We start from the raw sequence: 19,220 nt of genomic DNA on the forward strand, positions 1-19,220 counted from the left end.
GCAATCCAAACAATGAATGGAAAGAGACGCAAGCGGCAATGAAATATGCGGGGGAAGAAAGTGCAGGCTCTATTAATACAACTAAGAACAAACCAAATCGAACACCTAACATCGCTATTAACGATCTATCGCGGCAACAAAAAGAACTTAGGATCAGGATACAAAACACGAAAGACTCGGAAGAAATAATAAACCTGAAAACGGAACGAAACAAAATACTGCATTCAATTCGATCACTTACAATAAAACACAGAAACGAGGAATTAGACAAAGAAGTGGAAGACATAGAAAAGTCCAAAAATAACGCATCGTCTATGTTCAAAGCGACGAAATCTCTGAACCGAAAACCATTCGAGAACCCAAAACTACAGGATAAATTTGGCAAACAGACAACAAATCCCAACGATATCCTTGACATTGTAACTGACCACTTCCAGCAGAAATTTCACAAAAAAGTCTCACAAATATCACCCTTCTCAGGAAACCCTAGAGACCTAAACAACCGCATCACAACAACTGAAGTTAGAAATAGCATAAAGTGCCTAAACAAATAACAGATCCCCAGGCGAAGATGAAATTCCCGCTGAATTGCTGAAATGCGGTACCCTCTCCCTGGACCTGAGCATTGCAAACATAATGAACAAAACATTCTCAACACACAAAGACTGGGACATAAACAGCGGTGACCTAATTACAATACAAAAACCAGGAAAAACGAAAGGACCCGTAAACAACCTGCGCCCAATAACATTACTGAATACCATAAGAAAAACACTGTCAACTATTGTCCTCAACAGAATTAGACCGAAAATAGAAAAATATCTATCACATAGCCAAAGCGGGTTTCGCCAAGACCGAAGCACATCGGACGTTGTATGGACACATAAATGGTTGGCAGCAAAGGCACTCAAAGAAAACATATCCATAACAATAACCGGAATCGATATGTCCGCAACCTTTGATACGATCGACAGAGGAAAACTTTTGGAGATATTAACAGAAATAGTAGACGAAGACGAGCTCCGAATAATCCGATTTCTCCTCAGCAACACAAAGATACAACCAAGGATATACGGGGCCACAAAACAGACGCAGTTCGAAAGTAACATCGGGACCCCCCAAGGAGATAGTCTGAGCCCGATTCTGTTCACAATATACTTAGAACACGCTCTGAAAGAAGTTCGAAAAGTCATTCCAAAACCAACGACTCATATTGAGAATGCAATCCCTAGAGAAATCGCCTATGCAGATGATGTCGATTTTATTGGATCAACACCAGCAAATATAGACATCATACAAAATACCCTCATGAAATATAACCTCCAAGTCAATGCCAATAAAACCGAATTTACAACAATATCGAGGAACAAAGAGGAATGGAAAAGAACAAAGAAAGTCGGCTCACTAATTGGAGACACCGAGGATGTACAAAGAAGAAAACAGCTATCAAACGCCGCACTCAGTAAACTCACCAATGTATGGATTAGAGGTGACAAAATAAAGAGAAAAACCAAATTGAAACTGTACCATGCTCTTGTAAAACCGGTACTTCTGTATAACTGCGGCACTTGGGCGTTGACAAAATCCGAAGAAGAACATCTGGATGCCTTCCATCGCACACAGCTAAGAAGGGTACTGGACATCAAATACCCAAAAAAGATCTCAAATGAATCACTCTATAAGATCACAAAAGAAAGACCAATATCCCTTGACACTTTACAACAACGATGGCAACTTTTCGGTCACATACTACGCAGGGACAAAAACATACCAGCTAACCAAGCCATGTCGGGATACTTCCAAAAACACGGGAACCTTTTCAGAGGAAGACCGATCACAACCCTCCCTGTGATCCTAAACAAAAACCTCACAACACTTGGACAAAGCATTAGTCTCATAAAGGCAGGGTACCTTGAAAATCTGAGAACCCTAGCAGAGGACCGGCAATATTGGAGACACCTCACACAGGAAATACTGGAAACAGCCAAGGCGACCCGATCTTTCGGTCGAGACGCGAAAGGCATCTAAGTCAAGTCAAGTCAAGTACTTACTAATAAATAGTCTTTATCTCCATTTGTACTTACTAATAAATAGTCTTTATCTCCATTTGTCATCATCATCATCATTGCCTTTTTCACCCTGGGTCAGGGTATAGGCCACAGACAAACAGTTTCCATCCTTCTCTATCCTGAGCCAACTTTTTTATCTCATTCCAGGTCTTACCACTTCTCTGTATATCAGCTTCTTTAATTCTTCTCCATGTTCCTCGTGGCCTTCCCCTTGATCTTCTGCCCTGAGGGTTCCAGTCCAATACTTTCTTTGTTATAGTTGAGTCATTCTTTCTAAGCGTGTGTCCAATCCACCTCCATCGTCTTCTTCCTATTTCCTCTCCCACTGGTTTCTGCTGTGTTCTTTTCCATACTTCTTCATTTTTTATTCTATCCATCCATTTTATTCTGAGTAGCTTACGCATGCACCTGTTTACAAAAATCTGTACCCTCCTTATACATGCCTGTGATGCGTTCCAAGTTTCTCATCCATACAGTAGGACAGACTTCACGTTTGAGTTGAAAAGTCTTAGCTTTAGTTGAAGGGAGATATCTTTAGTTCTCCAAACTCTGTTCAAAGATGTGAATGCAGCCTGTGCCTTTCCTATTCGTGCTTTCACCTCTGCTTCTGTGCCTCCATCCTTGTCAATTATACTTCCGAGATAGCAGAAAGTGTCTATATCTTTGAGTTCCTGATCTTTTACTTTGATCTGCTCCCTTTTACGCGTACCTTTCCTCAAGACCTTTGACTTTGCAGGGTGAATTCTTGATTCCGAGAGGCTGTTTATAATTGTGGTTTTTGCTTGCATCTGGTCCTGGGTGTGGGACAAAAGAGCCAGATCATCTGCAAAATCCAGATCATCCAATTGTGTCCAGGGGGTCCACTGTATCCCATTTCTTCTCCCTTTGGAGGTTTCCTTCATTAGCCAATCAATGGCAAGGATGAACAGGAATGGAGAGAGCAAGCATCCCTGCTTGACACCAGTCTTAATTTCAAAGCTGTCAGTAAGCTGATCTTCATGTACAACCCTGCAACTTGATCCTTCATACATTTCCTTAATGAGGTTTACTATCTTTTCAGGGAGTCCATAATGTGCCAGAATTTTTCCACAATTTTGCTCTGTCAATACTGTCGAAAGCCTTCTCGTAATCCAGAAAGTTGACAATAAGAGGAGAGTTCCATTCTATAGACTGTTCCACTATGACTCGCAGAGAGGCAATCTGGTCGGTGGTTGAACGGTTTTTCCGAAAACCTGCCTGTTCGTCCCGCAGTTTAGCATCTGTTGCATTCTTAATTCTCTCTAAAATAATACGGTTGAAAACCTTTCCTGGGATGGAAAGAAGAGTGATGCCTCGATAATTACTACAATTACTGAGGTCCCCTTTCTTTGGAAGCTTGATAAGATGCCCTTCCTTCCAATCCTTTGGGAATATCCCGTCATTCCAGATTCTCTCAAATAGTGGGTGCAGGGCCTCAGCATTTCTTTCCGCATCAACTTTTAGAGCCTCCGGTGGAATCTGGTCTGGTCCAGCAGCTTTCCTCCTTTTCATCTTGTTAATGGCACCCACAATCTCTGCTATCGATGGTGGATCACAGCTAATTGGTAGCTCATTCCTTGCAGGCAAAATTTCTAGCTGGTTGTCTGGTGGTGGTCTGTTCAGAAGGCAGTTGAAATGTTCCCTCCATCGTTCAGATTGAGCCTCTTTTCCAAAAATAGTTTTCCCATCTTTGTCTTTGACTGGTACCTCTGGTTTCCCATATTTTCCAGCAAGTGTCTTGGTAGTTTGATAAAGGATCCTCATGTGTCCTCCAGTCGCTGCTGCTTCTGCTTTCTCTTCAAGTCTGTTCATGAATGCTTCCTTGTCTTTCTTCACAGGTCTTTTGACTTCCTTAGCTATGGCTCAATACTGCTCTTGTGCATCCAGTCTTGAAGCCCTTGTTCGGCTTGCATTCACTTGTTCCTTCCTTGTTCTCCTCTTTTCAATAAGGTCCAAGGTGGTTGGATTTATCCATTCTTTATGTTCCGATTTCTTTACCCCCAATACCTCGTGGCAAGTTGTTATGTAGACTTCCTTGATCTTTGCCCAATGTGACTCTACATCTATGTCCTCCTCGAGCTCAGTAAGAGGTTGGAATCTATTACTCAATTGTAGTTTGAATTCCTCATTCTTTTCCCCATCAAGTGCATTCACCTCGAATTTTCTTCTTGTATGTGATCTGGCCCCGTGTTTTCTGAGTCGGAGCTTAAGCTTTGCCAATAGCAGGTGGTGGTCTGATCCAACATCTGCCCCTCTCCGTACTGTCACATCTTCCAATGAACGTCTGAATCTACGAGAGATACAAAAATGATCAATCTGATTCTCTGTCACACCATCTGGTGAGACCCAAGTTGCTTTGTGGATCCTCTTATGGGGGAACACTGATCCTCCAATCACCAAACTGTTGAATGCACAGAAATTTGCAAATCTCTCACCATTATCATTCATTTCTCCCATGCCATGACGTCCCATGATACCTTCATAGCCTACGTTATCCTGTCCCACTTTTGCATTAGCATCTCCCATCAATATGTTGATGTCTTTCCTTGGCAACTTGTCAATGACTTGTTGTAGCAGACCATAAAATGTATCTTTGTCCTCATCTGTTGCATCATTTGTTGGGGCATAGATCTGTACAATGTTCATGCTGATCTTCTTACTCCGTGTTGTAAAGGACGCCATGATGATCCTTTCTCCGCATTGTTCCCATCCTCTCAGTGACTTCTGGGCAAACTTGCTTAGAATTATTCCTACTCCCTGTGTATGAATCCCGTCCCCTCTCCCTGAATATAAAATCTTCTCCCCAGACTTGAGGTGTTTCTGTCCGGATTGTATCCAGTGGGTTTCGCTTACTCCAAGTATATGCAGCCTGTATCTTCTCATCTCAGTCACAACTTGAGAGAGAGCTTTTTCCTGCTTCATACATGGTGCGAACGTTCCACGACGCAATTCGAAGCTGCTTGTTTGGCGAAGACGTCATCGGGTCAGCAGAGTCCTTTCGGCTTTGTCTGTTGTCCTTCATAAATTCTGTAATTCCAGAAACTCTTCGGTTGCCCAAGCTAAAAAAAGGATTTGGTTTGTCTGTCTGTGTTTCTGTACCGGTTTGAGTTTAACGGAAAGGGGTGTTAACCCTTTGCCAACCCCCAACCTGGAGGACCAGGTGACTCAAAGATGGGGGAATCACACACCATTAGTCGCCTTTTACGACACGCTGGCTTGGTGTTGGGCTATTCTTGGCCCTCTCAGTTGAGGGACCCCGGACACCACACGGGGTATCTCCATTTGTACTTACTAATAAATAGTCTTTATCTCCATTTGTACTTACTAATAAATAGTCTTTATCTCCATTTGTACTTACTTATAAATAGTCTCTATCTCCATTTGTACTTACTAATAAATAGTCTTTATCTCCATTTGTACTTACTGTTCATAGCTCAAGACTTTTACCACTTTGACTTAAAACTGATTAGGGCAGTATAAAATGACTTGACTTGATTAAGGCTTTCTTTTTTTTTTGCTTTGTGTAGTGCAGGTATCATTCTCGGCTTCTAACTTGTAAGTCCTTTGTTTAAATCCTGCTCAGGTGTAAAATCAGGGCCTAGCAAGTAACAACATTGTACTTGTATGTTGAAAATAAAATTGGAATATCACCTAATAGGTTTATTGTTCCGTCCTACATGATGTGTTATTGAGTCGGGGCCCTATGTATCCTTTGAGCACATTCAGCTAGTGGAAACTGCACTATATAAAAACAGTGTTTCATTTTCAAATAATTTTTTTTTATCTTACTTAGAAGGGATTAGTTAAAAAAAACAAACCTAAGTGCCACCAACCCGTACTTAGAAGGGATTAGTTAAAAAAAAAAAAAACCTAAGTGCCACCAACCCGTATTTTTAGCAAGTGAAAAAAAACCCAGCATTTTTTATAAAACTATTGGGTATATGTCTTTGCACGGTGAGCATAAACCACAAAATACGTCAACAATTCCAATGAATTCAAGGTTGTGCAGCTTTGTGAGTCATGACAAAAAAAATATGGTTTTTCACAAATTTTCTCCAAAACAACTTTTTGGCGCTTAGGGGTATTTTTGAACTCACCCCTTCTATTGTTTGGTTTCATAAAGATTAACAAAAACCAACAATATAAAGCACACATATTTCTTAAAAAATCTTTTCATATTTTTTTCCTACAATTTTTGTTTTGTTTTTTTCAGGTGTCAGTATTTGGAGAGGGTACGTATCTTTCCAGCGAGTTGTCGTTGTGCCTTCTGTATAGTCCGACTGGTGAAGGGTGGAGAAAGAGTGCCTTGGGCAGCAAGCTTTCCTGCTTGGCCGTGTGCGAACTCATCGATGACCCAAGTGTCAAATGTCAGATCAAGGAAGGTTCGTGGTTTTCATGGCTATTCTTTACAATTATTCGCAACACTGAATTTTAATCAGATCATAATATTTTTCCATTAAGCTATTTCCTTACGGATAACTAAAGTTTATTTGTTTTTTTCTGGTTTGTTAAAACATTGATGTACAATGACAATTTACATTCAGAAAACTTTTACTTAATGTGATATGTTGAGGTTTTTTTTTATATTAATCAAATAGATAAATGAATTTGATTGACTTGAATTGAATAAATTATTTATTGTCTGTAAACAATTCATATGCAGACATCTTTTATACAAATAACAGCTAGAACAACAACAACAACAAATATAGAAATAATAATAATTTTGTTGTTTTAATGTATATTTTCTTATTAAAATCTGATTTAAAATCAGTAAGCCCGTTTAGGCTTTTCACCATGATAAGAATGTTTACGGTAAATACTTTGCCATAAGTTAAATACTTTTATTTCTATATATTTTATTATTTTATATTTTAAATATTTTACATAATAATTGACATGTCTTTTAGTTTCATTAAACTTAATTAGTATTAGGAATTTGAATTCGAAATTAGAATTTTAGCATTTTCTGGCTAAAATCTAAAGGATGTTTTATCGTGGTACAACAGAACAGACTTATTCTTCTATAAAGCTCAAGGAATTATGATATAAATATATTGGTTAATTAAATTTTATTGAAATAACAGATATTTTTTGGTGAAAATATTTTACACAAACAGTGAATCGGTTTGTAAGGATGTGATAATTTGGATGGATATGATCTTTTAAATTAGTTTGATTTTATAATAATAAATGTCTTAACACCGATTTATATTTTTTTTCTTTTTTCTGAATCCAACTGTTTGTGTTTTTAAAAAAATATTTCAGGCAGTTTGAAAGAGAAGAAATCCAGAGCCCAGGCGTCCAAAGATGCAGACTCCGTTCCAGAGAAATACTACGTTGTTCAAAACAACGATATGCTCAGAGTTCGATATTTATTGGTCTATAAATCTGATAACACTCAAAGGTAAGAAATTTGTTTTCAAATCCATTTTAGTCATCCTCATTTATCAAATTTTTTTTTTCGTGTTTCATTACTTTTATATATGACCAATAGTGTCAATCTAGTATCTAGTAGGCTATGAGCTCTGGTGGTATGACACTTGCCTTCGGATCGGAAGGTCCTAGGTTCAAGCCCCACTGTGAACGGTGTATAATTGAGTCTTTGGAAAAGGCTCTTTGCTGACATTCTCTCACTGTACACTCAGGTGTAAAATGAATCCCTGGCGTTAACAACTTTTGTCTATCGCCTAACAGGCATCTTGTTTTGTACTTCATGTTAAGTGTTGCTGTTGGCTAGGGACCCCTTGTAAAGTGCCTTGACACTCAAAGCCTCATGTAAAAAAAATCCCCCAAAAAACAAGCTACTGTTTGAAATTTAAATTTGGTTCCATATGGCTTGTTGGGTTTGTAAAAAAAAATAAATTGTGAAGTGTGTCGAGCCAGGTGAAACTGTGTAGATACGCGATATACTTAAGCTTATTATCGGTATTTTTACATTGTTAGCGCCAAAGTGCCTGCTGGTTGGTTGGGACAGATTATTTTTCAATGATATAGTTGTGCTAATAGTTAAAAGTAGCTTTTTTTTCATGAGGCTTTAACTTTCAAGGCACTTTACACGGGATCCCTTTGACAACATTTAGTGCACTATGTAAAATTTCTATTTATTTTCTTCCATTTAAAAAAAAAAAATTACGTGGCACACTAAATGTGCTCAAAATGCTTTACAGCAGAGAGGATAAACTGGTGACTGCTATGACAAGTGAGTCAGCGTTGCTAGATACATTTTTTTTTCGTAGAGTTATGAAAATAAAATTATAAATAGATATTTGTTTATATCACAAAGTACTTTTTGTCAGGGCCAGCAGATCCAACTACCCTATCACTTCTTGATGGAAACCCCAGCAGAAAGAAAGAACGGGGAAAAAAACCCAACCCAAAAATACAAACTCATGGCATTTTTCAGTTTTTACTGACCATTCTCTTTGTGACGAGTGGATTGAATCGTAGCCATCGTTATGTTATAGCCTGACACTAGTACCGTAGCCATCATTATGTTATAGCCTGACACTAGAACTGTAGCCATCGTTATGTTATAGCCTGACACTAGAACTGTAGCCATCGTTATGTTATAGCCTGACGCTAGAACAGTAGCCATCGTTATGTTATAGCCTGACACTAGAACCGTAGCCATCATTATGTTATAGCCTGACACTAGTACCGTAGCCATTGTTATGTTATAGCCTGACACTAGAATCGTAGCCATCATTATGTTATAGCCTGACACTAGAACTGTAGACATCGTTATGTTATAGCCTGACACTAGAACCGTAGCCATCGTTATGTTATAGCCTGACACTAGAACTGTAGCAATCGTTATGTTATAGCCTGACACTAGAACTATAGCCATCGTTTTGTTAAAGCCTGACACTAGAACCGTAGCCATCGTTATGTTATAGCCTGACACTAGAACCGTAGCCATTGTTATGTTATAGCCTGACACTAGAACCGTAGCCATCGTTATGTTATAGCCTGACACTAAAATCGTAGCCATCGTTATGTTATAGCCTGACACTAGAACTGTAGCCATCGTTATGTTATAGCCTGACACTAGAACCGTAGCCATCGTTATGTTATAGCCTGACACTAGAACCGTAGCCATCGTTATGTTATAGCCTGACACTAGAACTGTCATCATCATCATCATCATTGCCTTTTTCACCCTGGGTCAGGGTATAGGCCACAGACAAACAGTTTCCACTTCTCTGTATATCAGCTCCTTTAATTCTTCTCCATGTTCCTAATGGCCTTCCCCTTGATCTTCTGCCCTGAGGGTTCCAGTCCAATACTTTCTTTGTTATAGTGGAGTCGTTCTTTCTAAGCGTGTGTCCAATCCACCTCCATCTTCTTCCTATTTCCTCTCCCACTGGTTTCTGCTGTGTTCTTTACCATACTTCTTCATTTTTTATTCTATCCATCCATTTTATTCTGAGTAGCTTACACATGCATCTGTTTACGAAAATCTGTACCCTCCTTATACATGCCTGTGATGCGTTCCAAGTTTCACATCCATACAGTAAGGCAGACTTCACATTTGAGTTGAAAAGTCTTAGCTTTAGTCGAAGGGAGATATCTTTAGTTCTCCAAACTCTGTTCAAAGATGTGAATGCAGCCTGTGCCTTTCCTATTCGTGCTTTCACCTCTGCTTCCGTGCCTCCATCCTTGTCAATTATACTTCCGAGATAGCAGAAAGTATCTATATCTTCGAGTTCCTGATCTTTTACTTTGATCTGCTCCCTTTGACGCGTACCTATCCTCAAGACCTTTGACTTTGCTGGGTGAATTCTTAGACCAATTGATTCCGAGAGGCTGTTTATAATTGTGGTTTTTGCTTGCATCTGGTCCTGTGTGTGGGACAAAAGAGCCAGATCATCTGCAAAATCCAGATCATCCAACTGTGTCCAGGGGGTCTACTGTATCCCATTTCTTCGCCCTTTGGAGGTTTCTTTCATTAGCCAATCAATGGCAAGGATGAACAGAAATGGTGAGAGCAAGCATCCCTGCTTGACACCAGTCTTAATTTCGAAGCTGTCAGTAAGCTGATCTTCATGTACAACCCTGCAACTTGATCCTTCATACATTTCCTTAATGAGGTTTACTATCTTTTCAGGGAGTCCATAATGTGCCAGAATTTTCCACAATGTTGCTCTGTCAATACTGTCGAAAGCCTTCTTGTAATCCAGAAAGTTGACAATAAGAGGAGAGTTTCATTCTATAGACTGTTCCACTATGACTCGCAGAGAGGCAATCTGGTCGGTGGTTGAACGTTTTTTCCGGAAACCTGCCTGTGCCAGTTTTGACGTCATTTTTTGGTCAGTCTCAGGCCATAACTTTACGAAGGTCACTATTGAATGCTCTAGCAATTGAAATGTTGGGACCTTGGTTTTTCAAAAAACAATTTCGTTGAATGCTGTGGCTATTAGGAGTGAAGGGAATTAAGTCAAGTTTGTCATTAGGATATTAAAAAAAAAAAAAAAAAGTAGTTCTTGGGACCCAATGGGCGAATGGAGCTGGAATGGAGCCAGAGTCTGTCCTGGTTTCTATAGCGTGAAACGGACAATAGCAATTGCTTGCTATCCTTTGGATAGGACACTATTCTATCGCAAAGTACTTTCCACCAAATCTAGCAAACTCAGCTACCCATTCACTGCTGGGTGGATAGGGGGGTCCGAAAAAATCTCGATTGGTCTCAGTCCCTTTGCGTGTGAAGCGAGTGCTCTACCAACTGAGCTAAAGGGACCCCCTATTACTATTATGATATATAGGGAACCCCATTATTTCACAAAAAAGTTTTATTGAATGTTGTAGCCATTGGGAAATTGGTACTTCCTTTTTTTTCTTTTCACAAAACAATTTCTTTTCATTTCCAGATCCCAGAGCCTGTCAAGATTTGCCTGGATCCGGGAATACAAGTTTGCCCTGACCATGATGGCCTATGTATTACTCCTCTTGGTTATAGGTCTGGTCAATTCACCGCAGACTGTAAATCATATATCTAGGCTCTATAAAAGGTTTACACAATGATAATTAATTGCACCGGGGGTGGGGAAGGGAGGGGGGAGGGGAACTAAGAATGTGACGGTTTAATAACTCAAACTCGGATGGAAATTCATGTTCTTATCTTAAATGGATTCTTTTCTCCTGGCCGTGATTTTAAAGGCTCTGTCCCAAAGATTTTGTTTTGATTTTAAAAATATTTTCCTTTTTTTTGGGGGGCAGGGAAGGAGGTGGGGGAGTATCTATTTGTTCAATAATGATTTTGATATTATTTACATTTCTTCAAAATTTTGTATTTTTTATCTCCTTTTTAAGATCACTATTTTCCCGGTTGTGGTAATTTTGATATATATATAATATGATAAAACGCCTTTCTCTCTTGTAAAAAATGCAAAGGAGTTTAAGCATTTCATTTTTCGATTCTCTTTCGGATTTAAAATGGTTTATTCTTAGAAATATCTTAAGATATAAAAATTAGTGGTAGTCACATGATGTAAGATTAGAGATGTGAGGGGAAGCTCTAATAACGTATCCAGTTGAACTAGTAACCAGAAATTCAAGTAGAGTTAAACCAGAAAGTCTTCAGTGAAGAAACCCCACTTGATTAACTTTTTACACTCTATAGGGGCTGGACCATGCCTAGGACATAACTCCTAGGTACCTTTCTGCTTGTTTTTTCCCTCCGACATAACTCCTAGGTACCTTTCTGCTTGTTTTTTCCCTCCGACATAAGAATAATAATAATAATAATAATAATAATACTTTATTGCATCCCAAAAAGGAAATTTTTTGTACAGACGTGTTATAATTTACATAATAAGATAAAAATACAATGGAAATAGGATGTATATATGAAAAAGGAGTAGCTCCATAACAGAGCTGCGCTTTATAATATGAATAATTTCAACACTGTAAAATAGTCAAAACTGTCACTATAAATTAAAAATTGAAAAGATTGCAAAACAAATAAATTAATAATTTAATATTTACATTTTTTGAAAGTAAAAATGCGAAATAATTGTATAAAATGATTATTGCTTGTTGTTATAAAGCCTAATACTGGACGGCAGAAATGATTTTCGGTGTCTCTCTGTTTTCGTTGAAATAGAGAAAGGGCGACCACTTCTTTCTGACATAATAACTGATGGTCTTAGTGGATGATACTGGTCATTTAATATTTTAGTTATTTTATTTATACAAAATTTCTCGTATAAAAGATCTACATCGTCAACATCATTTATATAGCGTTTAATAGATTTTTTAATATTTGAATTTATTTTGTTCCTTTCCACTGCTAAGCAATTGCCTCCCAAGCTGTTATACAAAATGACAAAACACTTTCGATTACTGCTCTATAAAATAATGTGCAGAGGGTTTTATCTATTTAAACTGAGAGAGTTTTGATAAAAAATATGTACGTCTGCACATCTTATGCCTAATTATTTTCAAGTGTTCATCCCACTTGAGCCTGTCATCAATTGTTACACCAAGGTATTTGTAGTGAGGAACTCGCTGGACGAATTGGTCCTTTAATTTTAACGGTTCTATCGGTTCCTTCACTCTCCTAAAGTCAATCACTAGCTCCTTTGTCTTGCTTATGTTAAGCTCTAGGTGGTGGGCATCACACCAAGACACAAATCTATCAATTTCTTGCCTATAAGCCACTTCGTTGCCATTTGTTATGAGGCCTTGAAGAGCGGTGTCATCTGCAAACTTTATCAAAGGTACACTCAGGTTTTGACTTCTACAGTCATTCGTGTATATTGTGAATAATACAGGGGACAATACACAACCTTGAGGAGCACCAGTATTTGTAGTTATACAGGAAGATATGTTTTGTCCTAATTGAACATATTGTGCTCTCTCCGTAAGAAATTCGAGCACCCAAGCAATTATAACTTGTTTAGATTCAGACTAGTCAATTTTTGAACAACCAACTGAGGTTGCATTGTATTGAACGCTGAAGAAAAATCTGCGAAAAGCAATCTGCAATAGCTCTTAGCGTGATCTAGATGCCTGTAGATGTTGTTTGTAAAAAGCAAAATGGCATCCTCTACGCCACGTCCTGGTTTGTAAGCAAATTGATGACTATCACTCAATGGCATAAACTGGTTCCTAATTTTAACAAGAACAAGTTTTTCTAAAGATTTCATGACTATTGAAGTCAGTGCAACAGGTCTGAGATCGTTCATAGATTCAAGTTTTTCTTTTTTTGGAACAGGAATAATTTTTGAAGTTTTCCAAATTTCAGGGATCGAAACGCATTGGAGGGACCAGTTAAAAATATGTGTATAAATGGGGGACAGTTGATGGGCACATTCTTTTAATAATTTTCCTTTCAATCCATCCGGCCCAGCAGCCTTCCTCTCGTTTAGTTTCGAAAATACGAATCTCGTTTCTTCTTCACTGACCTCAATAGTCATTTCATCTTCCAAAGCCCTGTCTAATTTATGTTTTTCATTTTCAATATCAAATTTGTTTGCTGTGTCAAAACGTGAATAAAATTTATTTAGAGTTTCAATTTCGATATCTTCAGATATAATCGTGGGCTTTGGATTATAGTTAACAGCAGTTTTAAGCCCCCGCCACGTGTCCCGTATATCCCCAGAAGAAAAGCATTTTTCAATTTTATTTTTGTACTTGTCTCTACAACTGGATATTACTCTCTTTATCTCTTTTTGTTTTGTTTTCAGATCTTTTTTATTTCTACTAGTAAAGAGAGTTTTCTTTTGGTTCAATAAAAGTTTTAGATCTTTTGTTATCCAAGGCTTGTTGTTAGGATAATATTTTATTTCTTTTTTACAAGACACGAGCTGTTCACAGAATTTTAAATACTCACTCACACAGTCATTCAGCTCATCCACACTATCACATGATTCGATAAAAACATTCCAGTCAGTGCATTCAAAACAACCACGCAAATCTTCACACACACTTCCGTTCCAGATCTGTACACTTTTCTTTACTGGTTTTACACGTTTAAAAACAGGGCGGTAGGTGGGGAGTAGCAAGAGCATGCAGTGGTCAGATAAACCTAATGGGGCACGGGGTAAACATTTGTAACTATTTTTAATATTACACAGGAATAAATCTAATGTTTTTTTGTCCCTTGTCTCGCAGTCCACGTATTGATGAAGTCCCGGGAGAGTGAAATCTTTACATTGGTTAAAATCACCAGTGACCATCAATACGGCATCGGGCGACTTCATTTGAATGTCCTGTATTTCTTTCTTCAAAATATTTTTCGCTGTGTTGTTGTCTGATGATGGTGGAATGTAGACGTTGATGATGATGACATGAGTAAACTCCCGGGGTAGATAATAAGGTCGTGACGAAACAGTAATAAATTCAATATATCGTCACAATACATTTTCTTTATTTGACAATTATTGGGGTGGCACCATTTGTTGTTAATATATGTGCACACCCCACCCCCAGTTCGTTTATTTACATTAGTCCGATCTCCTCGAAATAGTGAGTATTGTTCAATATCAAAACATGATGATGGTATGTGAGGAGAGAGCCAAGTCTCTGTTAAAGCTATTATGGAGGCTTGACGATAGTCATTATTGTAACGACACAGTGAAAACAGTTCATCAATTTTATTCTTTAATGATCTTACATTACCTGTCACTACACAGGGTAAAAATGGACGAAAAGGCCGTCTGTTAAATTTTGTTTTTATTCCTCCTTTTCTCCCCCTCTTTCTTACTTTAATATACGATGTGTCAATAACTCCTAGGTACCTTTCTGCTTGTTTTTTCCCTCCGACATAACTCCTAGGTACCTTTCTGCTTGTTTTTTCCCTCCGACATAACTCCTAGGTACCTTTCTGCTTGTTTTTTTTCCCCTTCGACATAAGGGTTTGAGCCTAAGACCTTCTTATCTGGATCTTATTCTTGCATATTTTGTGCATGCTCTTATTCATTAATTACTTTGTCGGTGCAGTTTGTTTTCATTCTAGAGACAAGGTGGATTAAGATCTGTCTCTGAGACTGTGATTTATCGTTAACATTTGTGGTCTGTTGCATCATTGAGGCATTATGTCTTGGTGAACAAGATGAAGAAAATGTAATTTAAAAAAAACCCCCAAAAACTTTAGCTTTTATATAGCGCAATATCCACTAAACGTGATGAATGAGATAATGTGGTAGTTGCGTTGTCCAACAACGCCACTACCACATTATCTCATTCATCTGTAGTGTTTCATTCATCCTGTTTTGTTGATAAGGGGAAACCCGACACGTTCATTTGACCTGTTTTTGTAATTAAATTGAAGCTTACATTCAATTTCATATCCAGTCAATACTGTATAGCTAAGGGCCCATCCTTTCTCCACTAAAAGCTCGTATAACTTCCCATTCAATCCAATACAATCCAAATCAAGTCTAGTTTCATTATATCTTCTTCAACATACAATTTTCATCTTCGAGTTCTCCCCAATATAATACCACTTTTAGGTGACAACAAGATATGAAGTGAGTAGAAAAGTGCCAGAAGACAATAGAGAATAAAAAATTTTTTTTTCGCGGCGGTGGTGGGTTTGAACCTGCGACCTTATTGGTACGACAACTCCGCCTGGCAGGTGAGAGCGTGGCTCTACCGTGTGAGCTATCCACGAACACAAAAATATTCGTTTCAAACCCAAAGTCATTTCTAGATCCCTCTCACCCACTTCTTGAGATCGCCGATTCGTTCGCCACCATCGCGAAGTAATTTTGACCAGCAGTTAAGCTTAATAGCCAATATTCTCATCACAAACATATAACATAGAAACGATTGAGACATTGAGTATGCTCCGGTGTATGGGGTGAATTTTTAATTCAGAAAAGTGAGTGGAGCAGGCATTTTTATTCTCTATTGTCTTCTGGCACTTTTCTACTCACTTCATATCTTGTTGTTACCAACATAAGTGCCTGCTCCACTCACTTTTCTCACTTTTAGGTGTTGGGTTACATTTGTGCACCCTTTGTTTAACATTTTAAACTTTTTTTTCTCTCCCATGCCCTCAGACTTTTTGTCTTTAGAATATGTCATATTATTAATTTCCTGACATTAAGGAAACGTATTACTAATGCTCTAATTTTCTCTTAATAAGATGAATTTTAATTTTATCAAATGGTTTTGACTGAAAAAAAAAACCCCAACAAAATTCCACATAAGATTATGGAAATGGAGCAGTGTTTAATTTTGTGAGCAAAAGATTTCAGAAATTATAAAAGTTTATCTTAGCATATTTATTCTAATTAACAAGGATTTTTTTAGTTTAAAAAATATTGTTCTATTTACTTATGGTGATTGGTCAGGGCTCATATCCAATTCGCAGAAGAGAATTAATCTTTTTTAAGACTGAACATATCAAGAATTCCATCAAACTGAAACTGTAATAATAGGAATAATGATATGCTTTTGTATAGTACTTTCCATACTAAGGCGTCTCAAAGCGTTTTGAAATCTTTATGCGGCTATGCGGTCTTGTGGTATGACACTCGCTTTCAGATCGGGAGGTCCTGGGTTCGAGCCTTGCTCAGCGCATAGTTCAGTCCTTGGAAAAGGCTCTTTGCTCACATTCTTTCACCTTACTCAGATGTAAAATAAGTATGTGGCCGTTAACAGCGTTGTCTCTGTCAGAAAAAAAATTGTATTATCGCCTAGCAGGCGTCATGTCTCGTTCCATACATTATATGCGGCTGTTGGTCATGATACCTTATAAAACGCTTTGAGCACATTTAGTAGATATTGCGCTATATGAATGCTCTGTTTTTTTTTGTTTTTTTTTTTAATCAACTTACGTTAATGACAGTGTGTGTGTGCATGTGAGTGAGTGAGAGAGTGTGTGTATTATTGCTGGAGCAACATTGTGGAATGTGATACAGACCATTTCTGACCAAATTTCCATCGATACTGCATAGGTACGTGCTTTTGTATTCAATCCAGTATTTGGGAATATCAGGGTATTTTGACAAGTTGATGTTAGTTCTTCTGCTACAGTTGTGCCAACCTTACGTAAAAAATGCGTATTTTTACGCATTTTCATTCATTGCACACAATATTTCTGAGGATTGTACGCATGATTAAATTTCTATTATCATTTTTAGCATTCATACACTTTTTTTGGTATCCTTAAACACTAAATGTTTCTTGACCCATCAGAATTATAATATGGATCTGGAAGTTGATACCATTTATCATCTATAAAATGTAAGCTTATTCATTCTTTCAAATATTGATTATATCATTGCTACTATAGTCTAATTGCCCATTATCAGATTTAGTGCTAGTTATCGATTTTTTTCAGAATTGTACGCATTTTTTCAAAATCTTACTCATTTTGGCTCTTCATTGTACACGTTTACACGGGCCAGGGTTGGCAGCACTGCTGCTAAAACGACAAAAGGGGTCCCTTCTTCTGTTTCTGTGGGGAAAAAATGGTACAGAAATGGAAGATTAGCTGTCTCTTAATGCCTCTTTAAAAGGACTGCTAAATCTATAAATAGTCTGATGTCACGTCCTCCCAGCAACCAGCAGCTTGATTCTAAACAAAGAAAATCGGTACTTTTTATTCTTCATGCTGGCTAGAACTTTTTCACGTGTCATGTGATCAGAATGTATAAAAGTCAAACCATGATCAGATTTATTCTGGATACACTTTTATGTTCGTCAGAGAAATATTTCATAAAGGCGTCCGCCATTGTTCCGATAGTTTAGAACCAGTTACTAAGTTACTATGCGTCATTACGAGGGAAGTGACGTCACGACTGTTGAAGTCTATTGCAACAACTAGAACTAATTTTGAACCATGTGTTGTGTTTTATTTCAAGCGTGATTCAAATGATATATTTTGGGACAAACACAACGCTGTTAATGGCCAAGTCCTATTTTACACCTGAGTACAGTGAGAGAATGTGAGTAAAGAGCCTTCCCAAGGACTCAACTATGCACTGAGCGAGGCTCAAACCCAGGATCTTCCGATCTGAAAGCGAGTGTCTGACCACAAGACCACATAGCCGAGCAAAAAAAATGTCCAAAGTCAAGGCCAGTTGTCTCGTCTTATTTTATTTATTCATTCAACTTTTATTTGATTTTTAAGAATGTTGACCTAGACATGGTAATATTTACCTCTTAGCTTTGTTGTTTTATTATTCATTGGCTATTTTGCAATTGTAAATTTAATTTTACTGATGAGAAATTTATTACTTTAACCCACATAACACAATATAATGCCACAGTATTAATTGAGGTACTCAATTCTTGTATTGAGTACGTTTTGTTTGGACTTAATCAAGTGAAATTTGGCTTTCATTGAAAATGCTAGAGTGCATTTTTGTTGATATTATTACCATATTAGAATTCAAATTTTGTAATAAAAATAATGATAATGATAATAATAATAATAATAATAATAATAATAATAATAATAATAATAATAATAATAATAATAATAATAATAATAATAATAATAATAATAATAATAATAATAATAATAATAATAATAATAATAATAATAATAATAATAATAATAATAATAATGATAATCAGTGCTGATGGTTTTGCTCGGATCTGCGGAAATCCTCGAATTTGGATGGAGTTGGAGGAGGATTTTCCTCCTTTTAAAAATGTACATTTTCCCCCATCAAATTGCTGGTGGTGAGAAACTTGAGGCGTGGTGGAAGAAATTAGTATTAGGTTCAGTTTCCAACTCTCCTGAAGTTGTCTAGAGTATCAATGATAGTTTATCATTTCAATTGCTCTAGAACTGGGGATTAATGCAATAAAAATGAGGCTTAAAGACAAGCGTTCATCATTGTCCTCTATTGTCAATTTCTGTCACCAGCAGCACTGAATGATGATGATGATGATAAAATAATAATGATAATAATAATGATAATAATAATAATGATAATAATAATAATAATAATAATAATAATAATAATAATAATAATAATAATAATAATATAATAATAATAATAATAATAATAATAATAATAATAATAATAATAATAATAATAATAATAATGATAATAATAATAATAATAATAATAATAATAATAATGATAATAATAATAATAATAATAATAATAATAATAATAATAATAATAATAATAATAATAATAATAATAATAATAATAATAATAA

At 37.0% G+C, this 19,220-nt stretch overlaps 1 protein-coding gene across 1 annotated transcript in view; it reads left to right on the forward strand.

Annotated features, from left to right (window-relative positions):
- LOC144966228 (protein mono-ADP-ribosyltransferase PARP16-like) overlaps positions 1–15,154 on the forward strand; it is a 23,789-nt gene extending 8,635 nt beyond the window's left edge. Inside the window, exons 4-7 of the mRNA XM_078902408.1 lie at positions 6,301–6,469; positions 7,356–7,494; positions 10,958–11,782; positions 14,827–15,154. Coding sequence (XP_078758534.1) covers positions 6,301–6,469; positions 7,356–7,494; positions 10,958–11,111 — 462 coding nt within the window. The 3' untranslated portion in view covers positions 11,112–11,782; positions 14,827–15,154. The remainder of the gene's footprint in view (positions 1–6,300; positions 6,470–7,355; positions 7,495–10,957; positions 11,783–14,826) is intronic.
- Positions 15,155–19,220: the final 4,066 nt, after the last annotated feature.

The sequence above is a fragment of the Berghia stephanieae genome, chromosome 2, assembly GCF_034508935.2.
Source record: "Berghia stephanieae isolate SIO BIC M18660-M18661 chromosome 2, UCSD_Bste_1.3, whole genome shotgun sequence".
Taxonomy (NCBI): domain Eukaryota; kingdom Metazoa; phylum Mollusca; class Gastropoda; order Nudibranchia; family Aeolidiidae; genus Berghia; species Berghia stephanieae.